General features: G+C 36.5%; 1 protein-coding gene across 5 annotated transcripts in view; it reads left to right on the top strand.

The window, feature by feature from the left end:
• Positions 1–23,605, top strand: part of KCNN2 (potassium calcium-activated channel subfamily N member 2) — a 68,856-nt gene extending 45,251 nt beyond the window's left edge. For 2 of the 5 annotated variants that reach the window (XM_053932663.1, XM_053932666.1), the window contains 5 exons: positions 529–670; positions 14,132–14,242; positions 16,731–16,858; positions 21,334–21,403; positions 23,276–23,605. In XM_053932663.1, the coding sequence (XP_053788638.1) occupies positions 529–670; positions 14,132–14,242; positions 16,731–16,858; positions 21,334–21,403; positions 23,276–23,563 (739 nt within the window). In that variant the 3' untranslated portion in view covers positions 23,564–23,605. Of the gene's footprint in view, positions 1–528; positions 671–14,131; positions 14,243–16,730; positions 16,859–17,203; positions 17,273–17,906; positions 18,009–21,333; positions 21,404–21,646; positions 21,703–23,275 lie in introns of those variants that run through there. The other 3 variants (XM_053932664.1, XR_008428749.1, XM_053932665.1) reach the window with 3 other exon arrangements.
• Positions 23,606–23,950: the final 345 nt, after the last annotated feature.

The following is a 23,950-nucleotide window of genomic DNA, read 5'->3' on the forward strand; positions in this document are numbered from 1 at the left end:
CATACTTTATTATTTACCTTGAACTTGTAGAAGGAGAAGGAAGGCCATAGGATGTCGAAGTCAGCATGTGTTAGTTTAGGATTGTATTTCTGATCATAGAGTTGCAGTCAGGCCAGGGAATTGAAGATGTACTCTGCTGTCTGGTTGTGCATACAACCTGTTCTGACTCTCATATTTGCCTCAGACCACAGCAACTGTGATATTCTGGTGTTTTATGCTACTGCAGAGTATTACCAGGACTTATACCTCTGGTGAAGAGATTATGTTAAAAACAAAGAGATTTCTGCTACTTTGCAATAATACTGAATTATAAACCATTTCTACTCCTGGTATTATTTTCATACCTTCTGATTCATTACTGCTCATTTAATTGTATTTGAATTATATTTAATTCCTTACAACTGCTTTTAAAATGAGATTGTATACAAAAATTGTTGTATGGATCAGTTAATGCATTTTTTTTTCTGAGACAACAACAGTTTAACAAATGTTTTCATGGTAAAGAAATTGTTTTCTTCTTCTTTTCAGATACCATGACCAACAGGATGTTACTAGCAATTTTCTTGGAGCAATGTGGTTGATTTCAATAACTTTTCTATCCATTGGATATGGGGATATGGTACCAAATACATACTGTGGAAAAGGGGTCTGTTTACTTACTGGAATCATGGTGAGTGAATTTGTTCATTGAATATGAGATTTTGTTTGCTGTTAATTATATGAAATTAAGCCTACAACTTTTGGTAGTCATAAGGAAATATTTATCTGCTGTCTTGTAGAGTGTATGCTTGATTAGACCATACCCATCGTCTCTCATTCCTATGAAATGGAGTTTTCTTCTTCTTCTTCTTCTTTAGGCAAAAATTTAGTAGCTGTGTAATGAAATATGGAGAAACAAATTGCACCCTGACATAATTCATAGCTTCAGAAATCTCAGTAAAGTCTTTCATTAAATGTTAAGAGATCATCTTGATCATCTTTGGGCATGTGTAATTGGAGCAGTACTAATAATGGATCTTCTGTTATGAATTTTGTTTCTTAAAATGAATCACAAAGAGACATAATGGTGGCTAAACTCTTAAAATTCTTTTGTTGGAGCATAGTTTTCTATCCTATTTCTTACAAATATAATAACATATTATTCATAGCAGTCCATTGCTTGAAGTGGAATTATGTTATGCAAATTTGCACAGTAAGACCTCTTGCTACCATTGATACCATGCAGCAATTGTTAGGTCATGCATGCTCAATATATATTTATTAATTGTATTTCATGTCTGGTTTTAATTTTTTGTACTGCACCATTTGATCAAAGTTGGGCAGGGAGTAAGGCAATATATTGTAACACTGGGAAAATTTAGGCATGTCTATGGTAAATTAGATGTAAACAAATTCTGGACTCTGCCACTCTTATTTGTACTAACTTCTGTGTAAATGTCCCTGTGAATGAGAAAGGCTGAATGAATGTCATATATGTACTATATACAACAATAAGATACATACTTGCTTCTGAATTTTTGCCATTGATTATAAGCAATGCAGTCCCAATATCTGCCTCTGGTAAAACAGCTATATTGGGATTAGGGCTGAAAGCCATAATCAAATGGTATCAAAGTGTTGCCCCTTTTGAGCAGATAGGTTGATAGAATATTTGTTTATAATAAGTTTACATTTTATGTCCAGAGGGGGGGGAAAAGGCTTTTTTTCTTTTCTTTTTTTTTTTTTTTGTAACGTTTAAGGATTTTTTTACAAATGCTTAAAAATAATTTAAAAAAAAACTGATAGGTTTCAGTTTATTGACCTTTATTAATAAAGATTGATAAAGATTTCCAGTATATTTTGCAAAAGGTGGTAAATGCATATCTCCTTAAATACAGAGTTCGCAGTGGAGTTGAAAGGTACAGGCTAAAAGCAGAGGAATGACTCACAGGGCTTTTTTAAAGGCTGTTGGCTGAGCTCAAATCTGCCATCTTCTGGGGTATTTGCCTTTACTCCTTTCTGTGTTGGATATTGATGCCAGAGAAAACAATATGTGGTCATAAATTCACTAGGAAAAGGGACAGAGAAGCTGTGTTTATTGCCACCTTGCAGGTCAGGGATTGCAGAATGAGGACAGAGCCCTCATACAAAGTCACTTCACTGCTTCCATGGAAAACTCAAGAATGGATTTATATATACCATTTTCACATGTTGCCATCTCTTTTTCACAACTGGTAGATGTGTAAAATGTATGTATGATACCTTCATGTCTCTGATTGGTTTTTTTTAGTGATTGTAAGTTCTGCAGCTGCTTTGGAAGAGCAAAGGCTCCAATCAGGATGTCATGGTAATGAATTTGGGATAAACTTCTTCAGAGACAGAAAGCATTCTTAACAAAAAAAATGAGCCAAGTAGCTGCTGTTATGATAGGTAAAACAATAGAAAGCCTAACCACTAATTACATTAAAGTAATGTTTGAGATTAAAAAAAAAAAAAAACCATGGAGCAATAGGAAGAAGTCAGATGCTTGAATTTCTCTGGGTTTTTTGGGGCTTGTGTTTTGTTTTGTTATGTTTTGTTTTTATAAAGGACCTGAGGAATATGAAGTATGGCACAGTAAATATAATAATGAGTTCTCTTCTAGCCTAACCTGTACTACCAAAAAGCTTACAGGTCTTGAATATCATTCTTTAAATCCAATCACTCTTTTGAAACTTGTACAGTAACTAGTTAATATTTGTTGTGGAAAATGTAAAATCCCTAAAAAACAGACCTAGTGATTTTTATTTCAATAGGAGCAATCGATGAGCTAATTAAAAGACACACAAAGGTAATTGTTGAATGGATGTAGTAAAATAAACCCATATTTTTTGGTTTAAGAGGTAAATGTAATTCCTTAGCATCTGAAGCAACAAATGCATTGTATTAGTGTGATCAAGGCCAAATACTGCTGAGTGTTTGTTTTTGGGTAAGGTCCCTATTAAAAAGGATGGAAGGGGGATTAAATAGAAATACTTGTGAATACAAGAGTAGTTACACAGACAACTGAAGAATTAATATTGGCTTTGTGGAACTGGTGGCCCAAGGAAGCCTACTTTGGTGTCTTGATCCCTATGAAGGAAAAACCCTATTTTCCCACTTCTGCCTCAGGAATTGCTTTCTGTGCAATGGAAATGGGAGTGCTCAGGCTGAGCCCTGCCTTGTACTCCAGCCTGGGAAGGGGACTTTGTACAGTCTGCTGGTGGCATCAAGTTGTATTGGTGATTGAAATTGTAACTACTGCTGTGTTGGGTCATTGGTGTCAAGTGACATCTTTTAAACTCTAAAGATGCACACTGCTGGAAAAGAGGAGAATCTTTACACGTATTACAACAAAAGGAAAAATGCCTTTAGAATTGTTGAGAGTATGATAGCAAAGAAATTTGATTAATGTATTAGAGAAATTGGGAAAAAATCAAACCAAAAAAACCCCAAAACCACCCTGTGAACCAAAAAAGGCAAACAATGAAAAACTGAGAACAATTTACATTTTGATCTTGCGAAGCACTTAAATATATGAAACTTTCATAAAAATAGTGACACGGCATGTTACAAAGGAGGGCAAATGCAGAGGTGTTTTCAGTCAAGCAAGTGAAACTGAACTGGATGCCTCAACTCAATTAGCAATCTGTGTTTTTCCAATGAGACTTTACTAGGCAGCAGTAGTAGACTGTGGGCCAGGTGGACTATAAATCCAGAGCAAGTGTATCCTCTGCTCCCTGTGTACATTAGGTAGGTCTGCAATAGTGTGTTAGATGGATACATATATAGCTGCTGTGATTGTTCTCAGAACAGGATAGAGAGGAAATAGGGAGACCTACGGCATCTTTGCCATGCTGTGCAGCTTGTCGGTGTTTGCATGTGTTTTATACCTACTGAAGCTGCCATGCCTGGTTGTCAGTGCCCACCCAGGCAGATCTCTCAGATGCTCATCAGCAAGGTGATCTCAGCTACAGGTGGAACACTTTCCTTGTATGGTTTCTAAGTGGAACTGCTTTTGTAGGCAACACTTCCACTTTCTTAATGGCTTTTTGCATCTAGGGCCTTGGAGTGGTTTGCAAAATTTTCCCTGCTTTATAAGGAGATTAATGAAGTTAGCAAAAGTTTAAAGTTCAGTAGAATTGGTAAGGAGGAGTGTGAGAAGATATGGAAAGATGCATAATTATGGACTGTGAGATGAATAGCTTTTGCAGACCTTTGTAAGCTTCTGCAGTTACACAAGATAAAACTATGACAATCAATTCTTCTGACTGCAAATATGAGGACCTGTTAAAAGTTTTTAAGTTTTTTTTTTTTCCTCTTAGATCCAGCATTATGTGGTGAGGTGGTGCATTTATTGTATGATGCAAAGTGTATGATGCAGAATCTACCTGCAAAGCCACCCACCAACAGTTAGAAGCAGACATGTAGGCCAAACCTACGTTGCTACAAATAAAATGGATAAGTTGCGGTATTCTCTCTCCCCGGTCCGGGGCAGCTCCGTTGCCCTCCGGCACCGCCTCCCCCCAGACTTCCAGGGTCGGCCGCTTCTCTCCCGCGTGCCGCTGGCACCGGCACACCGGTGGGGTCTACCAGGTTCCGTCGCCTGCATGAGGGTCCGAGGTAAAGAGGGAAGGAATGTCCAGATCACCCACGAGGAAAGCCGGAAGGCTTTATTGTCGCTGAGAGCTGCAGTGGGGGGGTAGTGACCCACGCTTCCCACTCCACATGGGGGAAATGGCCCCAGGACCCGGGAGGGAGCGGGATGATATAGAGGATGTGATAGGGAGGGCAGACGCTGCCCCTCCAATCCATGCGGGTGACGCGATGATGATGTAGGACAGCGACCAACCAGAGAACCCCGCAGGGACGGACACAGAGCCTTGGGCTGAGTGGGATCATGGGGATGGGGCAGCAGACATGGGGGTTCCTGGGGCTGGACCGGGGGAGTGGTCACAGGAGCGGGGGGGGGGGATAGCCCAACGGCAGGCAGCATGGGGCCAAAAACCACGGGGGGTGGGGGGAACGACACAGGGGAAGCGTGGGGGTACACAGCACTCGGCTAGCTAACACAAATAAGAACCCCTAAAACCCAGTCCCAGGATGCAACAATGAGTTGCAATTGTCCTGTCACAGGATGCAGTTGGTTGGGTATAGCTTGATGAATTTTGCTTTAAATGAAATAGATGTTATTTCAAGTGTCTGCTTTGCTAATGTGGAAATTTTACTTCTCTTGTTGAAATGAACTTCAAAGAGATTGTTAGGCCTAGGAAAGAACAAAATAAATAAGGAAAGTTTCTTAAGTGTATACAATAGCTGTGGACAAGATTCGAGTTTCCTTGCGTAAATTTCAAGTGGCATCTTTTAGCTGCAGTATTTGAAGATCACTCATGTAGATGAACTAGTCTTATTAGAGTAGTTGCAATGAAGTCAGTGTGTACAATCTGGCTTTAGGGACAATAGTTTTTATTAGTTCTAAATGGTGAATCAAAAATTAATAAGATCTCATTTTAAATCTTCTCATGCTGAAGGTTTTAATGTCTTTTGGAAGTTTATATTTCTTTCTAAACAATCACAGTTTCTTTGCTATGAATCCTGAAAAAAGTGATGAGGATGAGGTGTTTCTGCTATAAGAACAGAGAACACTTCATCTAAGGCTTAATTGTGATGTTTGTGCAGATAATAAATGTGGATAGCCTGGTCTTACCAAAAATACAGAGAACTGTCTAAAATAGGAACATGGCACATAGAGTAGCAGTTTCTAACTGTCTTATTTTTTGTTGGTAGCAAAATCTGAACTTTGTTATTTTTGAAATTTAATAGTTGCTAGATTATAAGAAAAAAGAGGTGAAAAACAAGTAGATTCTAACTGCATAGTTAACATTGTCGGCATGTCTTCTGGGATGAGTCCTGAAAAAGAGAAAAATAAGGTAAACCTATGTAAGTTAAATAAGGTAAAATATGGAAATTATTTTATAGAACTTCATGGATAATATACAAAAAGGTCATAAATTATTGTGCATAATAATGTCTAAAATGTGTGATTTTATGAAAACTTCTGTTCAAATTGTTTAATTATGTAGTGATAATGATTTATAAATGATTTATAAAATGATTTATAAAATACAGAAATGTATTTTGAATTACACTCTAAAAGCTGAAAAGGTATGATCAATTCAAGTTAAAGCACTGTGGTGCATCGTTCTGTGGATAAGAAGATACCTCAAACATCTAGAACACTGCTCAGTTTTCACTTCTCTGAGAGTACAGAAAATATGAAAAGCTTTTAGTGTGAATTGATAGCATCTTGGGTCCATGTCTCAGATATATGCTAGAATATAATTCAGTAGATTCTGGTAATTTAGTAAGAAATACAAATGACATCAGGATTTAGAACAGACTGTGTTTGTTCCTTCTATCATAGTACAACCTAAGTAGACAGTATTGAGCAGAAATTTTATATGGAGAAAACAGTTAATGATGCCTGTATTCTTGGGGTAAAGCTATTAAAAGTTGGGCTGCTGAGAAATTTGTCAGCTCCTCTACTATTGTTGTTCCAACACAACAAATTGCAAAAATGGTAACTTTTGTAGGGAATAAAGGTAGTTAGGGATTATTTTATGTCTGTGCCATGTTGGAATGAAATTTCTAGCTGAAGTAAAGAATCATAAATTATCAAAATCAAATTGAGAAGCTTTAAAGCATGATCCCTGAAGTAGGGGTTAAAAGGGCATTAATCTGAAAGATGAGACAATAGCAAAGATTCTACTCCATTAGAGTAAACAATACCTCTTGAAAGGTTTCACCATCTTCCAAAACTAGAAAAATTAAGGGAAAAAAAACTTCTTCAGAAGGTCTTTAATTTGTACCAGTAGAGCAGGGAAGTCTATGAAGTGTCAAGGGGACACGGGATTTTTTTTCCCGCTACGATCTAGTTATGGATGCAATTCAGTAAATTAAAAGGCAATTAGTTCCTGGCTGGAATGAGAAGCAGTTTTCTCATGCTGTTGTTGTTTACATAGGTATGACCAGAGCTGATGACTGTTGCAGCATAACTTCTTTTATCTCAGAAATATTATTTCATTTGCAATAACCTTAGATTTAATACAGCAGTTTTCATATACTTTTACACATATTCTCATGAAACTTTTGTATTTACATCACAGGTGAAGAACAAGAACATAACTGGTAGCTTTCATCCTGAATTATTAAAGTGATGTTTCCCATCAGCCTTACAGGCTGTTAAGCCTGCACATTTAAGGAAATCAGATTTCAACCCTTGCTCAGCAAAAAGTTTTTTATGCATTTTGGGATAAACTGTCCAGGGGTGTTTTAGCTGTTATGACCACTGAAGGTTTACCAGAACCCCAGTCATCAGGGCGTATTCAATTGTCAGGGTTCTCTGACAGTCTGCAGTCATTAACACTACATTCATTAACACTACAGTCATTTATAGGTTCCTCTGTAGAAGAGATGCTGTCTTCATGTTGTAAATCATTATGTCCTGTGCTGTCCCACATGTCTCTCCTACCCAGCTTTCATTTCTCAAGAAGTTTACTTCACCCTCACTTATGACTACCCATTCTATGTGTGACACTATTTAATCAATTTCACATTTATGTATATCACTTAAATGGTCTTCATAGTTTTTATTTTCACAACATTGCTAAAAACCTTATGGACTAATTAGAAGTAAACAAACCTGCTCATCTACTCTTATATAGATCAGAAATTTAAATGTTGCAATAAAATTCTAGATTTGATGCAGACAAACTCCATTGAAGACAATAGTAGCCAGGCAAATTTCATTGAATACATGGAAGTATAAATAATGCAAAGGTTTTTTTAGATCACCCTTTGGTGAGATAACATAGCTGTTGTCCTATTACTCATTATAAAATGAGTAGTAAAATCAGTCTTGCAAGGTTATGCATCTCTCCCAGTAAACAGTGACAAATGCAAACCCACATTTATACAGCATCATTTCCCTAGCCTCTGTCTGTATTGTTTTGGAGAGGTTTTTTTTATTCAAGCAACATTTTTAAAATTTTTTTCCCCTTCCCTGGTGGTCATGTATGTCCACCTTTGAGAGAGCCAAATGAACAAAATGCCTGTTTAAATTCTTACAGGATTTTCATTTTATGCAGAGCAGCAGGAGGATTGTTGTGCCTTTTCTGGTGCAGAGCTAAATTTCCCACCAGAACCATATGTCTGCAAAGCGCACCTTCTCTCTCCCTCAGTGGATCCCAAGAGAAGTGAGCAAGAAATGTGGCAACTGCCTTCTTTCAGCTACAGGCAAGTATAGCAGGACAATTTTGTGACACCTACACCACTTAAGATTGCACTTCACTTCCAGTCCAGTATCAATCAAAAATGCCAGGTGACTTTCAGCAGAGACACTGATACACAGTGTTGCTTCCCTTCTCACCAACAGCACCCTCCAGGTGGTTGCAGGAGTGACTCAATAGTCTTGTAAAGGTATTTCGAAACCTTATGAAAAAAGTATCAAATTACAATGCCTGAGGCGTTTACTTAGAGTACTACAGGGTTTCTCTACTGACCAAATGCTGCTTTCAGTTCTAACTGAAAATGCAGCCAGTGCTAAGCTTTATTTGCCTTAGATAAACCCTTGGTTGAAGAGTTGAAAGCACTTCTCTGGCTGTCAGTAAAACTGGGCCCTGACAAGAATGTTAGATGTACATGCTAGACTGCATTTGAAGTCTGAACCCTAGAGTTTTGCAATCAATGTCTTGCAGCAGTGTGAACCTTCAGTCTCAGCACTTGTGAGTGGTAGTAAAGGCATGGTCTTAATCCAGATTCCATAGCCACATTTTCATTGTGTGCTGTGGGAAACACCAGCTTTTTCCCTCCAGCTGTCAGATGTGGTTTACTGTAATGTAAAATCCCCTGTAGTAACTTCTAGTTAGTCAGCTTTGATATGGTGATTCTGCTATCAGCAGAAAGCTCAGCGTGGATTGCAAAAGTGAAGAGGACAGAGGATTGTGATTGGACAAAAGGCATGGCATGTAGTCAGCTGGCATGTAGTAAGTATATTAATGAGTATCTTTGACAAGGAAGATACTCATTAATATACTTAATGGGTATCTTATTAAGTCAGGTTTAGTATGATGTACATGCTATAACTGGGTAATACAGACCTACTGCCTTTATTAATTCTTATTTATATTCCTGTAGCCCTTTAGGACTCCTGATCCTATTGATACCAGTACTGTATAAAGAGACTAGAAATACATGGTCCAAATTACTGATGAGGGTAGCATTTCCATAGAGCAAATAGAATGAGAAACAAGGAGGAATTACATAGGATCAGTAGAAGTGATCTTGGCATACCAAAATCTGATGCACCTTCACTGGTTTTGCTAGGCTTTGTAGTAAAATCCTAAACAAAGAAGGGGAAGGTTTTAAAAGAAAACAATATATTAGATTTATATGTTTCTAGGGAGCTTTTACTAAGTAAATAGGTGATGCAAAGAATCTTATCTGAAAGATCTTGCTAGAGCTGAAATCCATGAGGAGTCATAAAATACTGCAACTGGGGGCAAATGCTCTGTATACAATGCCACAGAGAAGAGACTACATCAACACAGAGCAGAATAACATTGTAAGAATCACAGGCAAAGAAAATAACCATAGCAGCAATCTCAGATGTGTCTAAGACATAGTTTGCTTTGTTAAAGCAGTTGAAAGGAGGCTTGCAATCATTCAGAAGTAAGTGCCAAGAGAGAGACTGTGCAGAAAATATGGAAAGTTGCAATTTATGATGACTGAAAGTAAAGACAGCACCAAGTAATAGTCATGCTTTTTTCTGAGGGTCATGTTTAAGCTAAATTAATTTCATGTTCAGTTGCTAAATTTGAAGTGTAACTTAAAATGCAATTAATTTCATCTTTATTCTCTTTTCTTTTTCAAATAGCATGGGTTTGACATTAATGCCTGATGACATTATTTTATCCCCTTCAATTTAATCCATCCTTCCATTCATTTTTTTAAGGTGTCAGTCATCATTTAGGCTTACGTAACAGAGACAATTATTATCCTACTAGTGTTTAAAAACTGCCTAACCATATATGAGTAAAATGCCAACATACACTTCCACTTATATTTCTATCAGGGAAACTCACTTTGAATTCTAGGCATCAAAAAGGGCTAGAAAGGAGAAAGGCTTTCACAGAACTTGGAATGCCTGAGCATTTGAACTTCAGGTGTCATTCTTTGTCCTTAACAGGAATAGTATATTTAGAATTAAAGACACAAAAAATGTCCTCGAGTTGCTTGCAGTCACATCAAATTGTTTTCATAAGGGACAACAGCTAAATAGATTGACAATCAAGGCAAGTACTGTCCTGTGTAAATGGTTGTGAACCTTATGCTAAAGGTTGTACTGCTCATAAATGCAAAGTCTACATCACCATCAGAGATCTGATGCCACTGTAAAGTCCAGAGTTTGTTTGCTCAGCTGGAAGATTGTGAATATGTTTATTTTCAGACTTCTTGCTTTTATTGTAGACAAATATGCTACACTTCATATCAAGCAAGAAATACTGTGAATTCAGGATGAAATTCATGTGCTTCATCTTCTGATCCTTGCAAACAGGAAATAGGCATTACTCGGCTCATCAGCGGAGTCCTAATCTTGCCTATTCTTCAATCTGTGATCTTTAAGAGCTTCTCATGCGTTAGTAGATAATTTTATTCAGCTTGTACATGCTTTCTGGAAAACAGAAGAGTTCAGGTATCAGAATCAGCTTTTAAAACGGGTGTTTGCTGGCAAATACTTGATCACAGAGTACTTGAACACCATCAAATTAATGAATGGCTAATCTACTGTTTCCACTAAGTAGAGCAGATGAACAATGTAGTCAAACTTTAGCCTTGGCTTTATCAATTTGCTTAGACTGCATGTGTTGTAATAATTTCTGTCCTAAGTGCCCTTAAAATCAGGCTGCTTACCAAGCCAAAATACACTGCAATAATTCTGTAATGCAGGAGATGGTCAGGCAGCTGATTAAGGAGTGTGAATTCCAGATAGAATTGATTAATGCTTTGATACCTGAAAATATATATGGTCCTGCCTTTTTAATTTTCTTCATCTTACATATAATTCTCCTGAACAAGAGCTTGAAGCAATGATTTATTTTATTATTTACTTCAAAACTGGATAAAAATAATGATGTTGAAAGTTAATGAAGTAATCAAATATAAGACTGCAGAATTTTATTCCCTAGAAAACCTGTCCTGCAGATGAAATAATTATTGTGCTTTTACTTAGTTTGAGTAATTTTAGTAAATAAGTAGCTGATGCATTGCATAGTACTGATATAACCAACTGGGCATATAAGCTGACCTACTGATTTTCCTATGAATACAGCATATTCAAAAAAACATGGCAAGTATCATGCACACAATGCTACCATTTTTTAAAGTAACTATTTCCTCCATTTAATTTCTACAATTTTGAGTAATTCTCACTTTATTAATATTTTTAAAGATGCTGAACTCTTTAGGGGAGCCATGTAATACTGCTGGTTGGTGTAACATTAATCAGCATCATGTAGTTTAAGTGGAATTTTAGTCATTGTTGTAAGCTGCTATGAGTGATTATTTTTCCTTCACAGTACTGTGAAATGTAAACATGCAGATAGTATACTACTTCCTACTTCTGGAGAAACACTAGAAGAACTCATGTTCATGTCCTGAGATCCCATCATATACCACAAAACCAAGAGGTTTAAACTGAATTTAGAATACCTTGCCATCACAATAAGCTGTTCTGGAGATGAGGAAGATAGCAGTGCACATCCACCATAGAGGTGGTTGTCACTGCTCACCAGTGACAGTATGGTGACACTGCATGCAGTATATTTTATGTGAGACATAAAACTCCTACTTTTGACAGCATTTGGTCCTTACAGCTGCTGTGCCACATTGAAAATCATGGGACTCATTCACAAAGGCTGGAATGATTTTGCCCCAAACCAAGCTCTTTTGCCTTCCACCACTCCTCTAGCCTTTTTGAGGGAGATTGGGAAAGAACCATCTAGTATTTCTCTCCTCCAGTAAATTGGCTTAAACAGGTGTTTTGCGCCAGTGGGGTCTGTATTAATAAGCTCATTTCCATTCTAGCTTTCTTGCTGTGAGCAGGCAGAACTCCGGTTATGTCATTAAATCAACATCTGGCCCTGATTTTCCTGATATACTGAATCAAAAGATGTCTCCTTTAATCTTCATTTCCTTGCTATTATATGGGGTAATTTATTAATTTATTTGCCTACAGAGAAGTCTTCTGCATATTAGCATTTCCCTCGACAGGAAGAAGACCTAAAGAGCACTGTCTGTTTTCTGGAGAGGTAGGATGTGTTAGAGTATCTTCTGCCCTGTCCTCTTCTCAGTGGAGGCTCAGTGGGCTTCTGAAGTGTTTAGCCTTAAGCTGTGTGGGCTGTATTCTTTATTTTAAACTGTTGACGGGGTCTAGAGAAGCAGAAGAACTTTTAGCACCATTTTGACTCATAGAGAGAGCAAAACTTCAAGTAAATTCTTGTGACGTCTATCGTCACAAGACTGGACAACAGAGAGGTAGAGAAAAACAAAGGCTTAGTATTGAGGACAGGAAAGAAGCAAGAACTGCAGCAAAATTATGACGGACTCATTTGAAGGAATGCTGAGAGCTGTTGAAGATGGAAGATGAGAATTAATTGGAGAAGATGAGAGGAGAATTGGATGGATTTTCTGGAATAATCTACCAGGGAAATGGAGAAATTATTAATTGAAGGCTTTCACAGAATTCATTGTATGCCTCAGTAAGTACATAGAAAGACAAGATCCAGTTTTTTAAGGACTCTATGTGGAAAAGGGGTTTCCAATGAGTTAATTTAGTTTGCACTCTCTATGCTTTTATTAATGGATTTTGTATTTTGAAAGCTAAATTTTGAGATTTCTTCTGGATTTTCTGGAGAGGGTAAGGCGGTTATAGATGTGGGGGATAGAGAATAAATTTATAGGAGAAATACAGAATGAGTAGAAGAAAGCTCTGTGAATCAAAATGTGCTAAGCTTCAATGAGAAGCAATGAGAGATTGCTTTATATTGAAGAGAAACTGACAGAAGTGAACAAGAGCTAGATTGGAATGAACCTGCAAGTTAAATGTAGCCTTGTATATTTAATGAGATATTTATACTTTCTTTAAAAAAGAAGCTGTAAAAATTTGTTTATTAAAACAAAATATTAAGGCAGCAGAATTTACTAATAGTGTAAATAATAACTCGATGCATGAAATTGACACTGCTTATTACCTGGCTCATTTTAACCTCCTTTCTGTTTCACCTGCCCCATAAAGAAACATTTGAATTTGTGATGCTGATAAAGTCACTGTCATTCCAAAGAGTCAGGCACCTTCTGGAATTTGCCTGTTGTGCACATGCATGTCCATGTGTATACATGCATTTACATACATATACACAGCACGAATTAGAAAATTGGTATTTTCTCTGTCCAAGTTTTGAAGATATGGTCCTGTGTATATGTTCTATTTTATATGATAATAAGATAAGCAGAAAAAATATAGGAAAAGATCACTGAAGGATTCAGAACAACATGAAAATATAGTAAAGTGAGTAAATACTAATTTTACTGTTATTTTTAGGCCCTGCAGAGAATCCTAAGAAACTTTTCTTTGTTTGTGTGTGTGTACTAAATACTAATCTTATTTCCTTTTTAGCAGTTGTTGTAACCTTGAGAAAATTTTTAAGAACAGGGTATTCTGTTACTGGGTTTAAAAAGTTGTTTTTATCACCCCATTTCTTTATGCATTAAAAATGGGATATGTTCAAATTTTCACCCCCTGCAGGGAAAAAAAAAAAAAACCAAAAAAAAAACAAAACCAGAACTTTAAAGTGATTCTGCTCACTAATTATTTTGTTGCCTTAATAATTTACCAGCCTGTAAATACTGACTTGTTGTAGTACTCTAAAATGAAACAGCTGTAGCTTGTTCACTGTATTTACCTGGGATGAATCACCTGATGCCTGCCACACTTCTACAGGAAAGGAGAAACTTTCTCTAAAAACTCTGCAAAATGCAGTAGTAACACCTTGGGGGTTTGTTTTATTGTTTTCAGGGTGCTGGGTGCACTGCACTGGTGGTAGCTGTGGTGGCAAGGAAGTTAGAACTTACCAAAGCTGAAAAACATGTGCATAATTTCATGATGGACACACAGCTAACTAAAAGAGTAAGTTACACTTTATATTCACAACTGAAAAGGAATACTGTGTATTAATTTATTTCTGCATTTGTTTTTAAATATTCTCCTGCTTGGTATCCTTGCTGAACTTTAGCATGGGTATTATTTTGAAAGATTAGAAATTGGATGCCTTGAGTTTTTGTTTAAATTGAGGGCAACTGCAAGTTGTCAGCAAATTTTAAGTACTTGTATAGAATATTGTATACAGGGCCCTTGTATCTGGAAGGTATTTGATGTTAATTAATTAATTAGCAGTTAAGTGCTGTAAAACAAAACTATTGTGTTAAACCAAAAGTTTTTGTGTGTTATATGATTTTTTTTTTGTAGCTAAAACAGGTGAAATGACAGATAAAAACAAAAATTTCAAGCTATGAGAGATGTTCTTAAGAAAACAGCATATGTTTTCATATGTTGACAACATATGAACAGAAACAGTGAGGCAGTCTTTCCAGCTGCTTTTTGTACACAACACATGGTTTATTTAGTGGTACACAGTACTGAAGTACTCTGAAAGATATTTGTATATATTATTTTTAGAAGAGACTATTTTTCACAAAATAAGAATCATTGGTATTTATAGAAATATTTTAAATGAAAGAAAATGCAGCAAACAAGGCAATACAAACTCTTTGCTGAAATAAAACAGGTCAGTAATGAGGGAACAAGAAAATGAATAGTAGCTGTACATTCCACTGAACTCGTTCAGTCTTCATTACTGAGAAGAGCCAATATGGAGACAAAGGTCACAATAATCACAACTCAGCAGAGCTCAGCAGAGTTTCTCCTTACTGGTGTGTGCAGAGGGATGTCAATGCTCGAGATGGAGACAGTAGTTCTGCTCCAGGTGAGGAGGAGGGTGGCTGACCCTGCACAGCTCCATGCAGCATTGCAGCACTGCACTGCCACAGGTCTTGTGCTGAAGAGAGCCCTGTCCTATCTCCACATGCTGTGTTTCTCAAAGCACTGCTCTGGCTGTGCTAGCTCTCATTTCTGTGCTGCTCACCACTAACAGCCTGTATCTTCTCTAAGGAGTCACAGCAGGGAAAGACTAAGGATGAGTGGGAAGACAGTTCTTATATAGGTATAAAGGGTGTCTGACAAGCTGTCTTTCTGAGCTTGTTGATTTACATTCCTAGTGCAGTCAGTTAAGGTGTTGTTGATACTAGACCACAGAAAACAATTTGTCTCTTCCTAACACAGTTACTTTTCTAGTGTTATCTGACAGCTGAGCCCAAAATGTGTCTCAGAGTTTGGCCAGATTTTGAGTCTAGTCTGTATTTATGCATTTTGAAGTTTATTTTGTTAATCTATTCTTCATATAAATCTCAGTCTAATACTTCATCTGGGTGGTGCTTTCAGAGCTTTAGCTCGTGAAACTCAAAGCATGTGAGAAGTGAGCCGAGCAAACAAATCTGAGATACACATCAGATCACAAATCATGCTGACGCTGGGAGCTTTCCTCACAGCCTGATGGTAGCCATACCTTGTGGAAGTGCAAGGGCTACTTAGGGATTGTGAGGAGGTCTCTAAACCATGGTTGTGCTTTCAGTGAAGACAGGAGAAGGTTCTCCAACACTTACAGGTACAAGATAGGGGGGCCTGTTGCTGGGCCAAGCTATTGCATGACATTCCTGCAATGTCTTAGCCGTTGACTTAGCTCTGGCACTGCAGTTACTGGCATGATGTAAAGCTGGAGGAAGAGAAAATAAAGGTGAATAATTACGACAATTTTTATTTCCAAGTAACCTAGTCATTCAGCCATTAATCAACATTGCATTCAAATTATTTTTATGTTTTTAAGCATTCTTGACAATTTTGGAGGGCCTAATAAGAGAACTAATAAGAGTAGGTACTCTTAACATTTTATGGAAAGCCAAATTAAAAAAAAAAAACAGTCAAAGCACTTTTTAAATAGAATTCTGCCCACATTAATTTACAACATATTTTTTCATCTTCTTGGAGAATGTTAAAAAATAAACAAGTATAAAAACTAAATGCCACCAAAAAAAAAAAAAAAAAAAAAAGAGAGACAAAGTGAGTGCTCAAACAGCTCTGGAATTTTGAAAGACAGTTAAATTGCTAAGAGAATTAAGTGATAACCATAGAACAAGAAAGAGAGAAATGTTATGGTCCTATTGAATACACTTAATTAAACATACAGATAATGCATTAGTATTTTCTCCTTGTAATTTATATTGCCATAAACACCACAGTTCCAGCTCTTTGAAGAGGGAAAATTATTCCTGGATGCAAAAATATTTGATCTGAACATCACATCTATATGAAAAGGAAACTGCTCAGCAGTCCCCTTAATCCACTTGTTGCTTTCTTCCTTCAGTGCTGCAGCTTCTTGAGGGACCCACTTCCCACAGTTAAGACAGCATTTCAAAAGCTTTAGGAAGAGTTAATAACAGAAAAGTGAAAACATAAGATTATACTACTTTTGTCACCCTGTTTTTTTTCTTTTATTAAACAGGTGAAAAATGCAGCGGCCAATGTACTCAGGGAAACATGGTTAATTTATAAAAACACAAAGCTGGTTAAAAAAATAGACCATGCAAAAGTAAGGAAACATCAACGCAAATTCTTGCAAGCTATTCATCAGTAAGTACTATTTTGCTTTCTTTTTCCTCCCAAAGTGTTTTCTCTGTTAGTTTCCTTCTCTCTCAGTCACTTTTAGTCCCATCCTGCCCCCTCTCTCCTCTCCCCTCACCATTCCCTTCCCTTCATAGAAGATTGTTCTGGAGGTTTATTTTCTTTTAGAGTAAGACAAAGCTAACCATTTACTGTATTATCTGTTTGCAATAAAATAAAAAGGTACACTGGCAATTTATGTCCATATAGACTGGTCAATGATTTTTGGACATTTCCCATGCTTCTTGAATTATCAAAAAGTTTTTTGTTCTATGCCACTGAGACCATCCTTTGTTTTTATGCATTTTCTTCCAGGTAGAAAGATGCGAGCTACAATAGACAGAAGGAAATTAAAAAAAAATATTTCTTTGTAGTAGATGTTTTAGTATTTTAAAATCAGATTGATGTGATAGAAGAGGGTATGTATGTAGTGTTTGATGAAAAGAATATTCATCAAATATCATTTCATGGCCTACCAGCACTTAGTTGCCTCTCTACACTGTGTATTCTCAGTGCATAAGATCAAATTTTGGTATGTCAGCTATAACCCCTGCTATCTATTCTAGAAAATGGGACTGTATGCCAATAGGTGAGACCATTGAGCACCTCTGGCATTATTCAAATGAATTCTTCCCCTCTACTTGAAAGTCTGAAAACAAGCCTGAGACCTAAAACTGGTAGTAGGATTAAGCTGTGTTGTGGTATTGCCAAACTACAAGTATTTATGTAAAATTTGCAGTATGTATTTGTCATAAAGCACATCTAAATGAGCAGAATTTCATAATGGTTACTATTCCTGAACTACATGAGAGGGAAAAAAATCTCAGAAGCCTTTTGTCCTCAGGAACCAGAATTCTTTTCAGGAATGGTCCGTCAATGTTTTTCTGTTCTATTTGTTATCCCTATTCAGCCTGAGGCAGCCATTTCTATAGCCTATGAAGATCTCATGAGTTACAGGGTAGAAATAGATAAATTAAGTTTAATTTCAAACTGATGGTTTCATAACTTTTGAATGTAGGCCTGTGCCTGAGACAACCAGTGAGGAGATGTGAGGGAAGCATCCATGATGAAAAGAACATCTATGTAGCATCTTACAGGAAAGACAGGAAGGAAAGGCCAGGTTTACTCATTTCCTATTAGTAAATTTAGACTAACAATCATTCTCTCTTTCATAGTTTTAAAGCAGTAGGTGGCTAAGCTTAAACTATGAAGTACTCTGTAAACCTTGATTACTGTATTACATTTAGCAAACTTGCAGGTTTAAATGTTTCTGTGTCATTGTGGAGATACTTTGAGGAATAAAAAGACAACAGAAGTTGAGGCATTTTTATGTGAATATACAAAGTATATTTTTATATAGTAGTTTGGCCATCCTGCTTAGCTTAAAGGATTGGGAGGTGGAGGGGAGTGGCAGGGGTTCTGGGAAGAGGATAGCATGTCATGTGCATCCTTGCTGGACTTTAATCCTTGATTGCAAAGGTTGTTCCTTAACATTTTAACTTTACTATTTGTTTTGTGTGTGTGTGTGTTTGTGTGTCTGTGTGTGTATGAGCACATATGTTCAGAAAAGAATCTAAAAAAGCACAGCAGGCTCAATCTCCAGCTTTTTTATCACTCAAGCTCAGAAGAACTTTTCAAGATATGAAGTGTGTTCTGCACCTCCCTTAAAATTAATTAATCAGGTGGAGGGAAGAAGGTGACATCAGTAATTTATTCCTAGGTGTGACAGCTAGATTGCACAACTATCTTAATAATTTCTCTCTATTTTTTACCACTTTGCACTACAGCCCCAAAACTTTTGTATTCAGGAAAACAAACAAAAGATAATTTTTTCAATTTTTTCAAGAATGCCCCATGAATGAAAATGTTGCACTAGCAGTTTGCTTTCTTCCTGTAGCTGATGAGATGGATGCAAATTAATTTTTCATCCTTTTGCATCTTCGCACTTTTTCTCAAGTGATTTTCCATCTTTCCAGAGTCTTAAGTTTTGTTTGGTCCCCCTCCTTTACCTTCCAACCATTTCACTGGAGACCAAAATAAAAAGAGTGGCGTTTCAGGGCCAATTTCATAAAAGAAACCAGACTAGATCATGATAACAGTCATGGTCACAGCTCTGAAATGTGTTCAGCTGGTCTAGGTGTTCTGCTTCTCAGACACATTAGATAAGATGAAGGTAAAATCATAAAAAGGCATATGTATTGTATGAATAAGAAAATCTACAGATGACAGTTAATGGGAAGGCTTGAAGATACTACAGATTTCTTCATCATGAATGCGAGTTAGACTCCTCAGGCAGCTACTGATCAAAAATAGCAACTCCCTAGGACTTTCCACCTGCTGAATCAAGCTCCCTGTGCTCATTTGGTTGTTTTAGTATATTTTACACTTTGTTTTCTTTTGTTTTGTCTTTTTTTCAACAAAATGAAAATAGAGCTCGGAAGTAAGTTGTATAAGTTGTTCCTTTCTAAACTTGCAGAATTTACCACTGTCTGCATGCAAAAAATAGAGTTTTTATTTGTGATCCTCAGTGGTCTGATTGCTGCCATGGAAATGCGATCCAGAATCATGATCTTTTTCTGTGATAAGTGAAGTTCATAAAATCAAAATTTTATCTTAATGAGTTATACTAAGAAAGTCTGTTGGTTTTCTTTAAATCCGGCTGCTGCAGCTAAAGACTTGCCATATCCTTACATTCTTACAGCTTGTGGTAGGTGTTGGGTTGGTTACTATGAAGAATTATCATTTAGTGTCAACTGGTATTTGTAGTACTACAATAATAATGAACTTACTGGAATTTTAAAATTAAAATACTGATTGTCAAACAGATGAGTCAATGAATCTTAAGAAAAGCAGAAAGCACATATTCTGCAAATAATTTGAGAGAATGGTCACCAAAACACTGGGGTTTTCATTCTCCGGTGAAATAATTTCCTTTGAATAGCTATTCTGTTCTGACACTCTGATGATGTAATTTTGTACCTTGGAGACTCCTATATATTTTTTGCTTTAGAAAAACTCCACCTTGTAGCCTCTGAAAACACCACTCCTACTGTCTGCATCTATGTTGTGCTCTGAAAGAAGCTTCCAGGGGAAGAAGAGCATATGGCATTCCAGTTACTAGCTCCTGGAATGCCAGTTTTATGTGATCAGTTCGTTTCTACCTTAAAAGAGTTATTTCCGTTTATATTTTAAAGATATTTTTAAATTATATTTCACTCTCACAACTTACTTTCTCATACGGGTTAGCCTAAATATGAAAGGAATTGCTTGTAAACTAAAGACATGAATGAAACTTTCTGGGTTTGGACTATCTTCAAGGTTTTCTTTAAACTAGCTTTCTAAGTATTACCAGCACTGAGAAATGGGCAGAGACTGCATTAGCAACCCATGTGTCATAAAATGCTGCCAAACTTACTTCCATTTGACAGCTAACCAAATTGTTATTTTCGTTGGCCCTTGGCAGACTGGTAGACTGAAGTGGTATCTTATCATACGTTGTTTAAAAATTGATACTTTGGTTTTGCAAAAACCCATTTCCTGCTCTAGAACACCCAGAAAAGTCATTGAAAGTCCAGGTATGGATTTATTATGAGATGTTCAACAAATGAATCATACTTAAGGGAGAAATTGCCTATTTGTGAAAATCAAATCTACAAACCACTCCTCTAGTAGGAGAATCAAAGAATGTATAAGAAGGGTCCTCTATCTTGCCAAAAATGTGCATAACCAACAATAATGCAGATAGGTACGCATCAAAGAAAAAAATGTACCCTTGCTGCTTCTTTCATAGTTTCTCAGTGCTGTAGTTTAAATAGTGCTTTGAAAAAGAATTATGTAAATTTAAAATGTAATCATATTTAGATAACAAATTATCCGAAAAAACCAAATCTATTGGCAAGCATGTTGGTTATTTAGCTGCTGGTCTGATGGAAGTTCTGTTTAAAGTAAGGAGAAACTCACTTATCACTGTATGTTCATCAGGTTCCGACACCTGCTAACCCAATCCATTTCCGACAGAACAGGACTAATACCTGTATCTAGTCATGTAGGCATGGGAAGATTCTTGATTACTACAACAATAATGAGAAAAAAGCATTGTTCTAGGTTTCTTCCTATACCTACTTGTCACGATACTGAGGCTTTGAGGAATGTTTTGGCTTTCTTTCATGTAGTCTGAATAAATTGTTATCTTTTTTGAATTCAACTTTGACCATGGCAAATGGTATTCTCAAAGACATCACATTTCCTTGCTCTTTCCTTTTTTGTGGTGTTGAAGAAGCATGCTTCTCATTGTAGCAGGCACATGAAAGATTCTGACTCTACACAAAGTAGTCAAGGCATTGTCCGTGCAGTTCTTTGCTCTTGTAAGTTTTGTGCATGCTCTCTAGAATCCTAGTATGACCTCATACAAAGAAAAGAATTTGACTTAAAATTCCACTTTTTAGATTAAGAAGTGTAAAAATGGAACAAAGGAAACTGAATGATCAAGCCAACACTTTGGTGGACCTGGCAAAGGTTAGTAGGCAGTTACTGTTGTTTCAGCATTCATCCTTTCAAAATGAACAGTTTTTAAGTGAAAATGTTATGCATTATATGGGCAAATATTGTTAACAAGGTGTTATATGTAGAAAATGAAAATATGTGTGTGTTTTGTGGTAGCACCTATGTCCTGAAAAAGAATCCTGATGAAAGTTTGAATGTGCCTTTTTTTTTTTTTTTTTTTTTTTTTTTTTTTTTTTTTTTGTACATTTGAAAAAGACTTCACAATTGAGAGACTGATCCTGAGAGCTCCTGAGCTGACTGCAGTGGTCATGGTAAATGCTGAACTGTGAGCAGGCTGTAGTGGTGTAGTGCTGTGAAGTAAGAAGATTTGCCATGTGGTGATAGTGACTGTGCCATGACAGACCATAGTAAATAGCCTCTAGACTGGAGTTAGAGGTTCTGGATTCCTGTTCCTGTTGTCTTATGCAGCAGTAACTTTGGAGAAGTAAATTCAGATCTGCATTTATTTAAGTTTTTATAATGAATAATAGCTGCCTGCTTTGATTATATATCATAAAGCTTTTAACATCTTTTTTAAACCATTTGAGTTGAAGTAAAAGAGGCTATTCAGTTGTGAGCTGCTTGTTTGTTGTTGCTAGTATTTTTCATAAATATTTAGTTATTATAAACTAGAAAGCTAGAGGTCTGAGCTGATAGCATTTTGGATTTCTCATTAGAACTTAATATTTAACAGTTACAGTGAGCTTAATTTGAGGCTACATTAGAAGCATTATTGGGCTCTTCCTAAGGGTTTCTTGTACACCTCTTAATTTACCTCAAAATCCTTCTCAATTTCAAGTACATCAAGGCAAAGATTAAACTCTTCAGTGTTCATTCCCCTCTTGCTTTACAGAACCACTTGACAACTTCAGGTGAAAATACAATTCAGACTAATGCTTTTGGCAGCTAACAAGGACTTTTAATATGCTATTTTGTGCAGAGTACTTCATTTCCAAGAGTTATGCTAGCATCCTAAAACAGGACGCAGAGCAATAAGTTATAATACACCTGATATTGAAGTGGTTTACACTTCAGGCAGTCATTCAGTTAATTTGCCTTTCCTTTGGATTGTTCATAAATTTCAACTGATTTTTCAACTGAATTACATCCAGTTTTGATTCTAGTTTAAACAATCAGTCAACAATCTGCCTCAGTCTATTAGAGGCAGACATTCAGCCATTATTTTTTAACCAAGTCTCTATGAAACAACACATTTCAGATTACATTTTTACTGACCATTGTGTCATTTTAAAGTATACTCTGTATATTTGCTGTATTCCAGCAGTGTTTTGTAGAGGCCAGATAGATTGTAGAGTGCAAAAGTAGAAAAGTATACGATTGAGTTTTTACTCCTTGCACTACTTTTCAAAAACAATCCACGCAACTCCTCTTACTGCCAATTCAAGAAAATCTACTCAGTTTAAGGAGCAAGCCAGTGAACAACATTTGTGCTCTGCTTAAAGAATGAAAGTATTTAAAACCAGAATCAAGAGCACTTAAGGATGAAGCACATCAGTGAGCCTTCAGTCCCCTGGTGGCTTACACTGACTGTTCAAAAAGCTTAGCCTGGTACAGTCCCAAGCATCCAAATTTCCAAAAAGGGTCTGGTATTTAATTGGGTTCAACTTTGATGTCTAAAGTGCTACTAAAAGGCATTATGTTTCTGCTCAAGAAATCTGATAGAAAGTTTAGTCTACTGTAATTTAATCTACAGGGAAAATTATTTCACAAAACTAGATATTATAATACTCATATCCTGGTTTACATACCCTTGTAGAGTTGTTCTACTTGTTACAGTACTTGTAAGGTCTCTCTAAACCTTTACTTACATCCTTCTACTTTCAGACTCAAAACATCATGTATGACATGATTTCTGACTTAAATGAAAGAAGTGAAGATTTTGAGAAGAGAATTGTTACTCTGGAAACTAAACTGGAGACTTTAATTGGTAGCATTCAAGCTCTTCCTGGACTGATTAGCCAGACAATCAGCCAGCAACAGAGGGAATTCCTCGAGGCTCAGATACAAAATTACGATAAGCATGTTGCCTACAGTGCTGAACGATCACGATCTTTGTCAAGAAGAAGGAGATCATCCTCCACAGCACCACCAACTTCATCAGAGAGTAGCTAGAAGATAATAAGTTAACCGCAAAATAAAGACTTTTTGCCATCATATGGTCAATATTTTAGCTTTTATTGTAAAGCCCTATGGTTCTAGCCAGTGTTATCTGGGTTCTGATGTCAGAATCCTGGAAACCTGAACACATTTTAGGCCAAAATGAGTGAAAACTCTTCTTTTTTTCCCCCCTCCTCCTCTCAGATGCACAGTGAATGCACCTAGTATTGCTATATTAGATTGTTCTTCCTGTAATTTCACTTTTTATTCATGCACTTCAAACAAGCTTTACTACTACAATACATAATCTAATACAATGTTAATTTCTGCACATAGTTACTTAATTACTTTGACCTAAGAACCAAAAAAAAATCACAATCAAAAGACCTAATTATGAACTTT

This window comes from Vidua chalybeata, chromosome Z, assembly GCF_026979565.1.
Source record: "Vidua chalybeata isolate OUT-0048 chromosome Z, bVidCha1 merged haplotype, whole genome shotgun sequence".
Taxonomy (NCBI): Eukaryota; Metazoa; Chordata; class Aves; order Passeriformes; family Viduidae; genus Vidua; species Vidua chalybeata.